Source organism: Anomaloglossus baeobatrachus, chromosome 1 (assembly GCF_048569485.1).
Source record: "Anomaloglossus baeobatrachus isolate aAnoBae1 chromosome 1, aAnoBae1.hap1, whole genome shotgun sequence".
Classification (NCBI taxonomy): domain Eukaryota; kingdom Metazoa; phylum Chordata; class Amphibia; order Anura; family Aromobatidae; genus Anomaloglossus; species Anomaloglossus baeobatrachus.
Window position 1 is genome coordinate 910,729,562 of NC_134353.1, and position 15,130 is coordinate 910,744,691.

Sequence of the window (15,130 nt, forward strand, 5' to 3'; positions counted from 1 at the left end):
TGCTCTTGAAAGTGTGTGAATATAGTGTTACCTGGGAGTTCCAATAGAGTGTGGTGTCCTTTACCGCAATGACAGGCGATTGTCAGGGGTGGCACCACACCAAAATTGCCATTTTGCCATACTTAAAAAGATTCTGGTGCATCAGCCATATCTAGTTGGTGACCACCAGACCAGCACCTGGGGTACCTCCTCCTACCTGCAGGCGCCTCTTCTGATCAGCAGGCGCAATGTCATTGTGCCGGGTCTATTAAATCAGATGTCCCAGGGATGCCAGCAGCACGAGGCTCGGGGGTTCTGATCTGATGGACAAAGACTACCAACGTGGCCAGTAGACCAGGGTACTACAGATTGACTCCAATATATTCAATAAATGTGCAATATTGGAATAAAGTAAGCCTAATAAAAAAAAAATAAAAATTTAAATAAAAAAAAAAATAATAATTTCAGCTCAAAATACATGTACATAAAGGTTTAAAAAAAAAAAGTGTGCCTTTTGAAGGTGAATATCTTCTATATATACACAGTATATATTAAAATATATCAATATATAATATATTATATTATAGGCTGGTGCCTTTCCAGGGTCATTTGTACAGAGTAGATGAAACGTGGCATGGAGTGTATGGCATGAAGCATTCTTTTTCCCAGCGTCATACAGAACCGTGGCGTGCCTCGGGCCTCGGGCCCATAGGGGGCTCCACATCCTGCACACATTCCCATTAAGATATTGGCCACTTCCATTCTGGATGATTTTTAAGATGAGGACACCCACCAAAAATCCTTTTTTTTTCCCAACTGTGTTTCATTAAAAATGTTGCACCACTTTGCTTTTAAGGATTATTTATCTCCGTAGCTGCAGAATGAGTTCGGCCGCTTTCACACATCTGGCTTTGGCGGATGCGGCGCACGCCAGTATAGTGTATACAGTACAATGGCAGCGCAACAAGCACCGGTCACATGCTGTCATGTAAAACAAGAATGCCGCGGAGACACAATCACATGTTTCTCGATACTGGCAGGAAACTAGCCAGGTCTTTCACCGGGAAGAAACAACCACGGGAAGGGCAGTCTCCAGTCTAGGAAACCGCCTATACCAAAACATTTAAGAAATCAGACAGAACAGGAGCGTTTAGAAGCAAATTACCTTAGGATCAAGCGGATTTGCTCTCAAGAGAACTCCTTTCATGACCAAGCAGATGATTTAAGGATGAGATTTAAGGCAAGGGGATATAGTGATCGTTGTGTTAAGAGGGCATACCAGCGAGCAAACATGGCCCCCCGCGACGAGTTATTGCGTGAAGGAGGTGGACGAACTAAAAGGGCATTACAGAATGAATCTCAAAACATTAGATTCATCTCAACATTTAATGAGAAGTGGAATGACATGAAACAAATTTTTAAAAAATATTGGCATGTCCTCCAGTCAGATCCCTCCATCAAATCATTCTTACCAGAGGTGCCTATGATGACTGCAAGACGTTGCAGAAATCTGAGAGATATATTGGTGAAAAGCCATTATGTTGCCCCACAGAAGGAATACATTTTTGGATTGCCTGGTCCGGTTCATGGCTGTTTTCCGTGTGGCCGTTGCCTTTCCTGCCCTAATGTGTCTCGCTGCTCGGAGTTTATGACCAGTGATGGTATGAAAACCTATTCTATTAGGGAACATATTTCATGTGATACCGTCAACGTGATATATTACGCCACTTGTGGCTGCAATAAGATCTACATTGGTCTTACATCGAGAGAACTGAGAGTTAGGATTAGAGAGCATGTGAGGGACATTGTGGCGGCAAAGACAGCGACCGATATTACAACACTGAAAACTATCCCTCGCCACTTTAGGCAATTTCATTCATGTGATCCCAAGACATTTATGGCAAGAGGGATTGATGTGATCCATCTAGGAATAAGGGGTGGGAATTTTAAAAAATTGTTGGCACAGAAAGAAATGAGATGGATCATTATGTTAAATACTGTTGCCCCTATTGGGCTGAATGAAGCAGTTAATTTTGCACCTTTTTTATGAAAATACTAGTTAAAAAATCCCCCTTTCCTGAATTCCTATGATTTATACTATGGCATATTTTCCTGTGTCAAAAGAAAAGAATTTTTAAATTTGTCTTTTTAAATGTTGGTCTTTTTTAATTATTGTGCTATATGTTTTCTAAAACCATGTCTTCTCAATCCTGACTTATAGGATCTATAGTGTGGCTCAGACACGGAATGGTGTTGAGTGTGTAATGAGGAGAAAATAATATGAAAATAAAGGGAAGAATGAGAGAGATAAAAAATATGAGAGCAACATCTGACTACGATCAACTGAGGAGAACCAGAAATTGATGTATTTTTCCTATGATAATTGTTTTCTTTTACTTATCTCCCATTTTAATATATGTCCACACTCTATATGAATCGAATATCTCCACTGTTCCATGCTGTGGTTACGGATATGTCCTTGATCATATCTATTAAGTTCTTCATTGGTATATGCAGAGTTAACGGTAGAATTATATATCGATCTGCAGTACTTTGTTTTCATGTCCTGTGGGATCGTGGTGCGCATGCCCGTCATGGGTACAATTCGTCCCTCCGCCTTGCCCGGCGCATCTATGACGAGGGTAAAAATGACGTATGGCGTCCATAACGACCTGGATTTCCGGGTGTCTCCCTTTTACATATTGCCGGGCAGGACGGAAGTGGACGTCTTGTCTGTGATGCGCATGCGCCGCTATTGCGATCCCTGTTGATGGACATGTGGGATGACCAATGGGAACGCGCTTTAAATATATATAAGTTCCGGTCTCGGATTTGAGATTTCTAACCCGCCCTGAGGAAGCTGCGATATACAATGCGAAACGTGCGTCGGTTGGGTCCTTCTGAATTGTGAGACGCAGGTGCGAGGCTCTACTACAATGGGTGAGTGTATGGCCTAAGGCTCTGGATATTTTCCTTCTACTTTCAGCTCATTATTTGAGCTTGTCTAGCCACGAAATACCCTATACCTTTGATAGATTTATGAGCTCGCCTTGTAGTCCCACTTTTCATGGGTGTTCTTTCCCCCTTTCAGCACAAACTTTTAAACTGTCTGTTTCATGTTTTAAATAATGTTATGGAATTAACTCTAATAAACTTTTGTAATTTGCTTCTAAACGCTCCTGTTCTGTCTGATTTCTTAAATGCTATTATGGAGTGGCAATTCTATGTGATGAGATTATAAAAATGGAGATGTGCATTTTGTTCAAGTATCTAACATATCTATACCAAAACATGGTATCCATCCACAGACAGCTCTTCCGGGGTATTTGCCCCTCATCAGTGTGGAGTAGGAAACTGGCTAGTGGGAGCAATGCCTAGTAGAAGACCACATAGGTAAAGATTGTTGACCTTGGTTGGCCTCTGCCAGCGTTGAGAAACATGTGATGGTGTGTCCGCGGTGTTGGATGTTGATCTCCCTGAGGTCAACCATCTTTACAAATGTAGTCTTCTACTAGGCATTGCCCCCACTAGCCAGTTTCCTACTCCACACTGATGAGGGGCAAATAGCCCGAAACAGCTATCTGTGGATGGATACCATGTTTGGTATAGGCGGTTTCCTTGACTGGAGACTGCCCTTCCCGTGGTTGTTCCTTCCCGGTGAAAGACCTGGCTAGATTCCTGCCAGCGTTGAGAAACATGTGATGGTGTCTCCATGGTGTTGGATGTTGATCTCCCAGAGGTCAACCATCTTTACCTATGTAACATGCTGTCACACTGTACTGGCGTGCGCCAAATCCCCCAAACCGGCGAAAAGCCGGATGTGTGAAACTGGGCTTAACTGAGAATCTATCATTGTGCTTGATCTGATGAAGGGTTTATAGTGCTTATATTTTGTATCCACCCCCCAAGTACTTGGTGCTTATTTAAAAACACATCAAAGTTTACAGAACTTCAACGTGGTCATTAATCAGCCAAGAGAAGCTGTACACTGGTTATTTTTGGTGATTTACCGAACGTTCATATGCCTTCGGCAGGGCAGATCAAAGTGCGTCTGCGCAGGAGCTCAACACCGGCCTACGTGGATGACAGACGTGTCATCCATACTGGGCTAGGTAGAAGGAGGATGGAGATCGCAGCAGAGAGGAGGCGCCGGATCGGAGAGCAGAGACACCCATCGGAGTGGGCCACCATCTAGGTGAATATTATAAAGTGTTTTTTTATGTTATACACAGCGGCCTGGGCTCTTATATAGAGTATTCTGGAATGATGTATATAAGAGCCCACTGGTGGTGGCTGCAGCTTATAGAGTAAGAATATAAGGATAGTCCAAGAAAGATGTCTTTAAACACACACACATACACAAAACGGGAGCCAATGTACTCATCTTTATTAGAGAACCAACAACTGAGATTCGCCATGGACAAGTACACGTTTTCCAACATAGCTCTCAGGTAAAGGGTGCTTTACACGCTGCAACATCGCTAGCGATCTCGTTGGCGATGTGACACGCGAGATTGCAGATGCGATCTGCTGAGGTCGCACATAGGTCGTTTTTATAGTGCCGGTCACATGTGCGACCTCGGCAGATCGCATCTGTGATCTGGCGTGTCACATCGCTAATGAGATCGCTAGCGATGTCGCAGCGTGTAAAGCACCCTTAACATTTGCACCTTTCTCCCCCCACCACCCTCCCATAATGTCTAACTTACCCCACATCTATCTATCTACTAAGCGGACTCACATAGCACATCACTGCAATCTGATGGAGCCATGCCGGGGCCCCTACAAGCTCAGCATGGTGCCCGATGCATGCGGGGAACACAAGTACTTACTTCTTCCATCCGCTCTTTACCAGACTCCTGCATTAAAAAGAGTTCATGAACTAATAAGAAACATAGTAACCAAATGATTCTCTATGTGGTCTGCAAGGTCTGTGTGCCTAGGACGCTGCCAGCTTCACTAGCTCTCATGTATAAGTACATTCCCCCCCAACTGTACATACATAGCCCATGTGTTATCTTGTCGTAACTGTATATACTGTGGCACTTGCCATATTTTTCGGACTATAAAGACACTTTTTACCCCAAAATTTTTGGGGAAAGTGGGCAGTGCGTCTTATAGTCCGATGGCTGCGGGGAAGGGGGGGGGTGCAGTGGTGGTGGAGTGGGTCATCAGAGGCAAGAGCAGGCTGTAGCAGCGCCTACTGTGACCAGGTGGGCCCACTCATTAGCCTCATTTGATATGCACTGCATCCCGACGCCCATCATCTCTCAGCGCTGAATCGTCAGCGCCAATAGGTGGGCGGGGTGATGGGCGGGGGGGTGTGTGCATACTAAACACCCGGCCCGTGTGATCATCCCTGGCTCCTACAGCCTGGAGTGTATCATCATCAGCGCAGGGGGCAGTGAATAAGTACGGTATACTCACCGGTGACCGTTCCCTGCACAATCACGATGTCCTCCTGTCTGTCGGCCGCGGCTGTGTGTGGAGCCGTGCGCACAGTGATTACGTCATTCCTGTGTGCACGGCTCCACACAGGTCAGTGGCGCTGCTGCTGGCACAGACAGGAAGACGAGCCATGCTGCTGGAGTGAGGAAAGGAGAGTATAAAACGTTTATTTTTTATGTGTGCGGGCCATATACCAGGATGGGGACATATACCAGGATGGAGGTATTTACCTGGATGAGGGACATTTATACAAGGATGGGGATAATATACAAGGCAGGAGGATCATTACCAGGATGGGGTCAATTCCACTGGCGCACCAACCCACCCTCATCAGCATGTGTAACAATCCAGGGTATGGACACGGATCCGCAACGAGGCTGGCAACTAGGTGCACGTCAGACACAGCTTAGAATTCAACAATAGAGTCCAATTCAGAGAAGGGACAGCACTCACCAAGATCCAGGAAATTCTTTATTGAGATAAGGTGCAATAAAAGAAGCAGGAGTAGAACAGACAGCGGGCCACCTCACGGACGACGGCCGCTTCGCGTTCTAAACGCGAAACGGCCGTCGTCCGTAAGGGGGCTTGCTGTCTGCTCTACTCCTGCTGCCTTTATTGCACCTTATCTCAATAAAGAATTTGCTGGATCTCGGTGAGTGCTGTCCCTTCTCTGAATTGGACTCTATTACCGGGATGGGGTACGATAAAGAATTTGGGGACATTACCTCCATAACTGTTAGCAGCAGATCCTCGCCCCATAAAAGGGTGTCATGACCACATTTTTTGCTTAAAATGTTATTTTCCTCCTCTAAAACCAGGGCGCGTCTTATAGTCCAAAAAATACGGTATAACATCCAAGCGTATAGGAGTTCTCCACTCTACAGACAGGATCTGCATGAATATACAGCCGGTATGGTCTCTTCTCCTCCTCCTGCAGACTCAAATTACTCTATTATTTCCTGGTAGCTCTACAGAAGGATGGATGGAGAACAGCAGAAAGAACAAGAGACAACACACCTGAGCTGACAGCAGGACTGCCAGCTATGTACAGGAGCTGCACAGACTCCACAGCAGCAAAATGAAAAGACACTGTTGAATGAAGATTTAGGAAGTTGCATCATTTTTCTCTTATGTATGTACGAAACAAGTGAATGCCGCAGGAGTGGAGCCGACCTAATTCAGGGAGAAGCTGGTGATAATGCACTGTGGTTATGAATAATCCTATTACACGACTAAGAAGAGTTTTGCCCCTTACACACCACCAAGTGATTGCTGATATACACACACAGAAGCCGATAAACCAACAAACGCTCGTTCCCGATTATCAGCTCCTACAAATGGGCCTTTGATCAGTGCGCCTCAGCAGTCGGCCTCCGTACGGATTACTAGTCTACTTGTTAACCAGCTTAGTGTGACCCTTATTTATAGCACTGACTCGCAGCTCGGTTCTTTGGGCGGCACGGTGGCTCAGTGGTCCTGGGTTCAAATCCTACCATCTGCAAGGAGTTTGTATGCTCTCCCCGTGTTTGCGTGGGTTTCCTCCGGGTTCTCCGGTTTCCTCCCCCACTCCAAAAACATACTGATAGGGAATTTAGATTGTGAGCCCCAATGGGGACAGTGTTGCCATTGCATGTAAAGCACTGTGGAATTAATAGTGCTATATAAATAAATTATTTGGGGCTTATTGGCAGTACAAAAAAACAAAAAAAAACAAAAACACCAATGAAGACAGAAGGACGTGACTGTTCTCATAGGCGTCCAAGCCCTTCAAACTGCTGAACAGTAGGGATTTAGAGATAAGTAAACACCTTAGATCTGTGGCCCATTATAAGTGAATGGTTTACATAAGGGTGGGGGGGGTTATAAAGGGGGGTATAGCTTTAAGGCTAGGTGCACATTTACATTGTTTTAAATCCGTCAGGTCAGTCATTGCGACTGAGTGACGGATCCGTCGTTTTTTAGATGTCAACTGACGCAAGGAATGTGTTATTTCGCAGGAATCCTGTGGAAAAAACTGATCAGTCGTGTCCGTTACATCCGTTGTGCGTCCGTTTTTTCACGGATCCGTCATGATCAGTTTGTCTTTGGGTGTGCCAAAAATGCTGGCCATGCTCAGTAGAGCATGACGGAATCCAGGCCTGGATTCCGTTGTAAGACGGATTACGACGGAATCCAGCGCCATAGACAAACATTACAAGCTTGACGGATTGCGACGGATTCCTGCCCGGTGCGTTAATTTTGACAACCCAAAAAACGTTACATTCTGCGTTGTTTCCGCCAGGCGGTCAGTCCACAAACGACTGATGCACCGCGCAGTGGATGCAACGCAAGGTCATCAGTCGCAATCCGCCACACATACAAGTCTATGGGAAACAACGGAATCCGACAAACGGATTACGTTGTTTACCAGAGCCACGGATTGTGACTGATACAAATTGACGGAAATGTGAACCTAGCCTAAAGGCCCTGTCACACACAGATAAATCTGTGGCAGATTTGTGGTTGCAGTGAAATTGTGGACAATCAGTGTCAGGTTTGTGGCTGTGTACAAATGGAACAATATGTCCATGATTTCACTGCAACCACAGATCTGCCAAAGATTTATCTCTGCGTGTGACAGGGCCTTAAGGCTACTTTCACACATCCGGTTTTTGCTCTGCGGCACAATACGGCACTCTGCAAAAAAACCGCAACCGTTTTTTTTGCAGCCAGTTGCGTTTTTTTGCACAGACTTACATTAGTGCCGTATTGTGCCGCATGGGCTTGCGTTCGGTCCGGTTTTTGCCGCATGCGGCAGATTTAGCCGATGCTGCGGCCGGATAGAACGTTGCCTGCAAAAAAAAAAACACATCGCGCCGCATTCGGCCGCTGCGGCGCATTTTCAATGCATGCCTATGGACGCCGGCGCGATACGGAAAAAAACGCATCCGGCCGCTGCATGCGGTTTCTTCCACTGCGCATGCTCAGTAGCGTGCCGCACCCGGAAAAAAACGGACCGGCTGCATGTAAAAACTTATGCAAAGGATGCGGTGTTTTCGCCGCATCCGTTGCATAGGTTTCACAGCCGGATTGAGCCACACTGCTCAAACCGGATGTGTGAAAGTAGCCTAAGGCTACTTTCACACATCAGTTTTCTGCATTCAGGCACAATCCTTTTTTTTCCTGATCCAAAGGATCCGGCAAAAAAAAAAAAAAAAAATGTAAAACCGTATCCACCGGATCCGGTTTTTAACGGATCCGTTATGCCGGATGCGTACAAAACCGGATCCGGTGGATGCGGTTTGCATCCGTTTTGTCCTTTTTTTTTGAAGGATCAGCTTTTTTAATTAATTTGGTGCATGCACAGTTTACAAAAACGGATCCGGTAACCGCATCCATTTTTTACCGCATTGCGCCGGATCCGGTGTCCATAGGCTTTCATTGTAAAACACACCGTATCGCGCTGGATCCGACGCGATGCGTTTTTTTTTTACGGACAAAAAACGTTGCAAGACACGTTGCCTCCGGCCGCCGCTTTGATAAATTTTGCCGCATCCGGAAAAAAACGGATGCAACGCAAAGCCATCAGGTACAATCCGGTAACAATGCAAATCTATGGGAATAAAACGGATGCGGTACCGGATCCGTTTAACCCGTTTTTTTCCGGTTTGTACCTGATGGAAAAAAACTGATGTGTGAAAGTAGCCTAAGTCAGTGGGTAGGGGAGATTTCCAGTAGGAATAAAGGGGGGGGGGTGGGGTGGTGGGGTAAGATTCCCCAAGAAAGGGTCCATTTACAATGCTGAAAGTACAGCATGTAACAGCCACTAGCAGGTTTGCTGGTTGGTAGTCATTAATATACTGTTTTACAGGCTGACCCCACTACTGGGGCAAACTGAGAAATGTGTGCATCGCTCAAGGCACACGGGCAGCCATTGTTCGGCAAGGGTCATTTACACAGTATAATGTGCATTGAACGAGTGTTTTGCTCGCTCATCAGGTTGTCAGTAGCACGTATAGATAGCGAAATCATTGTGCAAACAGAGTTCCTATGAGCGCTCACTCACAATAAACTTTTATTGTAAATTCGCCTTACCAATCCTTTAAAGTGCATTTTTCCACGCCAATTCTTTAACGGCATATTAACAGGACGTCTGCGGCAGCCCGCAGGGATTTTCATAGATGTTGAAAATAGTATAAATCAAATGCCCCTTACACAAGACTAATGTTGGAGCATCAGGAGTACATTCCCACTGCCCCCTCTCTTCGACCTGGAGATTATTTTGCGCTCTAAGAGATAAGCTTCCGCCAAAAGACGTTCAGCAGCAGCTCTCATAGAAAACACAGAAGTGCTCTGCAGAGACTGCTCCCATGTATGAGACTTCGGCGAGATAGCAGCCGGCCAAGCGATTGGTTGAACTACAATTAAGCCGGAAGATGTATAACGTGAATGTGGGTGGGGGCGGGGGGTGTAGGTCCCAGTCGCTGTTCTGAATGGACCCGTAGAAGCGCGGTTAGGCGCAAAATGGACATTGTCCGTAGAGGGCCTGCACCCGATTACTCCTGCATGTTTTAATTGCACACTTTTGGGGAAAAAAGTAAAAAAAAAAAAAATAAAAAAAATAAAAAAAAAAAGACTTTCTGGCTATGTCGCGGGTAGTGCTGCTTCTCCTGCTCTTCTGGATTGCTCTTCTGAACATAAATGGGGGGGGGGGGGGGGGGAGGGATTAAAAAAAGAAAAAAAAAAAGATGATTTTTGGTACTCGCCATAAAATCTCTTCCCCAAAGTCTTCATTGGGGGACACAGACTATGGGATAGTCTGCTACCATCTGGAATTGATGCTATTAAATATTGGTTCCTCTCCAGGAGGCCATCAAGAGAAGACACGCCCACCCGGCAACCGAAGGGGTGAGCTGTGTCAACAAAGACTAATAGAGTATGGCGTATTCCAAAAATCTACATTTTTTCCATTATGTTCAGAAGAGCAACTAGGTCTAAAGTCCCCCAATTGACATTACAGAGCTCATTGGGGGACACAAAACCATGGGGCGTCCTAAAGCGGTGCAAAAAAGAAAAGTAAATAGTCTTAGCACCACAGAACTTACAACCAGGGGCATGAGCCACTGCTACCTACAAAATCTTCATACCCAAACTTGCAACGACCGAAGCAAAAAGTTGTGGACCCTGTAAAATTTTGAAAAGGTATGAATAGTTGCCCAGGTAGCCACTTTACAGAGGTGAAGGAGAGAAGCCCAGGGACAGACCACTCAGGAAGCTCCCACCACCTACATAGAATGCACCCTGATGTAGAACGGGGGCGCCAGGTTCCTTGAATTATAAGCCTGAATAATAGCAGTTCTGATCCAATGGGTAATAGTTGCTTTTGAGGCGCTTTGGCCTCTATGAGGCCCATTTGGTAGAACAAAAAGAATCAAACGCCCTAAAGGAGGCAGTGGCAGATAAGTAGTTACATACGGCCCAGACCACATCCAGAATGTGCAATCTCTACACAACTGGGTGAGAGTAGGGCAAAAGGAAGGCAAGACAATGTCCTCATTAAGATGGAAGGCCAAAACAACCTTTGGGAGGAAAGACAGATCCGGCCTCAGAACTACTTTATTTTGGACAAAAACAAGGTAGGGTGGACGGCAAGAAAGGGACGCCAGTTCTGAAACCCTTCTGATGGAAGTAATGGCTGTAAGAAAAGCCACCTCCTAGGACAGTAGCGGTGCAGAGATTTCTATAATGGGCTCAAAGGGGAGGAACCTGAAGAGCCTACAAAACTAAGTTAAGATTCCAGGACTCAAGAGGCGGCCAATGAGGAGGATGCACCACTCCCTGAAGAAAAAATAAACTAAAAAAAGTCTTGATTTGTAGATTTGCTGCTGAAGTTCTTCTGAAACAAGATAGTCAACTTGGAAACCTGAACCTCAAGAGAGCAAAATTGCCAGCCCCGATTCAAACCTGGACTGCAAATAAGCCACTGGAAAGATATCAGAAGACTCTCACCAGCAAAAGTATGCTCTCCAAGAGCGATGATAAAAACACAACGGAAAGAGGGTTTTTGCGCTCCGATCGTTAATTGACTGAATCAGCAAGACCTGACCTCTTTAAAACCTTGGCTTCAATAGCAATGCCGTTAAAAGTTGTTAAAATGAGGGAGTGTAACTTGTGACCCCCTGGGACAAAAGGTCTGGATGTTCCGGAAGAGGCCATGGAATGTCTTCCAGAAGATTGAGGAAAGTCGAATACCAAGCTCTTGGAAGCCAATCTGGAGGAACTAAAATAGCTGGAATCCCTATGCTCCGATCTTCATGAGAAGTCCAAGAAGAGACAGAGGTGGAAAGAGTTATGGCAGATAAAACTGGGACCAGGGGATTGTTAAAGCATCAGCCTGAGGGTCCTGAGTTCTCGCAACAAATTTCAACACCTTGTGGTTTAGCCTGGAAGCCATTATATCAATGGCTTACAGACTTGGCCAAACACCTCCAGATGAAAAGCAAATTCGACTGGATTTATTCGATGGCTACTTAGAAAAACTGCCACCCAATTGTCCACTCCGGGAATGTCACCCGCTGAGATCAGAGGCAACTGGTCCTCTGACCAGTCCAATAACCTTCCTACTTCCATCATGGAAGACTGACTTCCCCTTGACGGTTGATAAAGTCTACTGCTGTGGGATAGTCTGACTGAATACTGAACGGCAATCCTAGAAGTAGGTGCTGCCAATGGAGAAGAGCACAATGAATCACTCAGAGATCCAGAATATTGATTGGGAGAAGTTTCTTGGCTGAAAAGCGGCAAAAATTGCCCACCCATCTGGCAAGACTTGCATCTGTAGTCATAACCAGTCACTGAATGAGTCGGATTGAAGAACTACGAGTCAGAAGGGGTGAGATTAGCCACTACCTGAGGCATTGGCGGCAACAAAGTGGAAGGCGAATAGGCTAATCCACGGACAGTAACAACTAACGACCTGTCCCAACAAGTCAGAAGAGTGTATTGCAACTGTCTAGTGTGAAAATGATTGAATGGGACAGCCTCGAAAGCCGCCAATATCTGACACAACATTCATGCAAAAACAGAATGCTTGTCTGGATGCCTCAGGTCCCGGATAGAGGATCAAAGACCTAGCCTCTTGTCCTCTGTGTAAAAGACCAACCCCGGGCAGTGTCGAGAATCATTCACAGAAAGTGCAGACCCGAGTCAATCAATACAACCTCTGCAAAGTTGACAATCCATCCAAGACAGCTCAGGCTGTGTAGCACAACCTGCAAGCTCTCCCAGTTCAGAGACTAGGCAGGAGCGTTGACAAGGATGTTGTCCAAGTAGGGGAAATTACTATTCTTTTGGAGAAGAAGAGGGCCATAACTGGGGCCAAGATCTTTTTAAGCATCCTGGGTGCCGTGGCCAATCCAAATATTAAGAGTCCTGAACTGAAATTGCTCCTGGTTGATGGCAAACCAAAAGTAAGGCTAGTGATCCGGAAAATAGGTAAGCATCTTGCATATCTATCGCTGATAGAAACTCGTCAACTTCCATGGACATGACCACAGAGCGAAACAACTTCATTTTGAAAGGACGTAGTGGCAACCACTTGATGAGACACTTGAAACCTAGAATAGATCACAAAAAGCAGTCTTTTAGGGATAACGAAAAGGTTTGAATAAAAACCCCTGAAAAACTTTGAAGGATGCAACCTTGTTATAACGTCTACTTGCAGCAGAGACGGTATAGCTTGATCGAAACTGGATCTTATGGCTGACTGAAGCGTGGGGATGAGACCTGAGAAAACGAATTTGAGGAATGGAGAACTCTATTCTGTAGCCTGAGCAACCACCTTTCTGACCCAAAAATCGCCAACTACCCCCAACCATACCTCCTGAAAAGGAGGAAATGACCTCCCACTCAGGAAGAATCCTCAACCCATCTATTGGCTCTGGGTCAAGCCTCGAACCATCTATTGCCTCTGGAACAAGAGGTCTTCTCACCTGGCCCAGCAGGAGGATGTCTGGCATTTGCTGGCCTAAAGGGGCCCTCTTGGAACCCTGAGATAGAGGTGTTCTGTTATGGACTGATACCTCTGTGGCTGGAGACTATCAAAAGGGACAAAGTTGAAAGGTTTCACATCTTTGAAATGGCTTGCTGCCTTTAGCTTGAGGCAGGAGAGTACTTTTACCACCTGTTGCATCAGCAATAATTTTATCTAGCCTAGTTCCAAAAAGGCAGGACCTCTGAAAGGCAACCCTAAAAAGAAGGGAATTTTGTTTACTTACCGTAAATTCCTTTTCTTCTAGCTCCAATTGGGAGACCCAGACAATTGGGTGTATAGCTACTGCCTCCGGAGGCCACACAAAGTATTACACTTAAAAGTGTAAGGCCCCTCCCCTTCTGGCTATACACCCTCCCGTGGGATCACGGGCTCCTCAGTTTTAGTGCAAAAGCAAGAAGGAGGAAAGCCAATAACAGGTTTAAAGACAAATTCAATCCGAAGAAACATCGGAGAACTGAAACCATTCAACATGAACAACATGTGTACTCGAAAAAAACAAAAATCCCTAAGAAAACAGGGCGGGTGCTGGGTCTCCCAATTGGAGCTAGAAGAAAAGGAATTTACGGTAAGTAAACAAAATTCCCTTCTTTGTCGCTCCTAATTGGGAGACCCAGACAATTGGGACGTCCAAAAGCAGTCCCTGGGTGGGTAAAAGAATACCTCGTGATAGGGCCGTCAAACAGCCCTGTCCTACAGGTGGGCAACCGCCGCCTGAAGGACTTGTCTACCTAGGCTGGCGTCCGCCGAAGCGTAGGTATGCACCTGATAATGCTTGGTAAAGGTGTGCAGACTCGACCAGGTAGCCGCCTGGCACACCTGCTGAGCCGTAGCCTGGTACCGTAATGCCCAGGACGCACCCACGGCTCTGGTAGAATGGGCCTTCAGCCCTGAAGGAACCGGAAGCCCCGCAGAACGGTAGGTTTCAAGAATTGGTTCCTTGATCCACCGAGCCAGGGTGGATTTGGAAGCTTGCGACCCTTTACGCTGACCAGCGACAAGGACAAAGAGTGCATCCGAGCGGCGTAAGGGCGCCGTGCGGGAAATGTAGATCCTGAGTGCTCTGACCAGATCCAACAAATGCAAACCTTTCTCAAATTGATGAACTGGATGAGGACACAAGGAAGGTAATGTGACATCCTGATTGAGATGAAAGGGGGATACCACCTTAGGGAGAAACTCAGGAACCGGACGTAGAACCACCTTGTCCTGGTGAAACACCAGGAAGGGAGATTTGCATGAGAGCGCCGCTAGCTCGGACACTCTCCGAAGAGACGTGACCGCTACTAGAAAAGCCACTTTCTGTGAAAGACGAGAAAGGGAAACATCCTTCATAGGCTCGAAAGGCGGCTTCTGGAGAGCAATTAGAACCTTGTTCAGATCCCAGGGCTCTAACGGCCGCTTGTAAGGAGGGACGATATGACCAACTCCTTGCAGGAACGTGCGCACCTGAGTAAGTCGTGCTAGGCGTTTCTGAAAAAATACAGATAGCGCTGAGACTTGTCCTTTAAGGGAGCTGAGCGACAAACCTTTTTCCAACCCGGATTGCAGGAAGGAAAGAAAAGTAGGCAATGCAAAAGGCCAGGGAGGAACTCCCAGAGCCGCGCACCAAGATAAGAATATCTTCCACGTCCTGTGGTAGATCTTGGCGGAGGATGGTTTTCTAGCCTGTCT

At 46.1% G+C, this 15,130-nt stretch overlaps 1 protein-coding gene across 2 annotated transcripts in view; it reads right to left on the minus strand.

The window, feature by feature from the left end:
- PIK3C3 (phosphatidylinositol 3-kinase catalytic subunit type 3) overlaps positions 1 to 15,130 on the minus strand; it is a 323,893-nt gene that overhangs the window by 284,456 nt on the left and 24,307 nt on the right. Inside the window, exon 5 of one of the 2 annotated variants that reach the window (XM_075327571.1) lies at positions 4,812 to 4,838. The exons of the other annotated variant lie outside the window; for it this stretch is intronic. Within the exon in view, the coding sequence (XP_075183686.1) occupies positions 4,812 to 4,838 (27 nt within the window). The remainder of the gene's footprint in view (positions 1 to 4,811; positions 4,839 to 15,130) is intronic. 2 annotated transcript variants of the gene reach the window in all.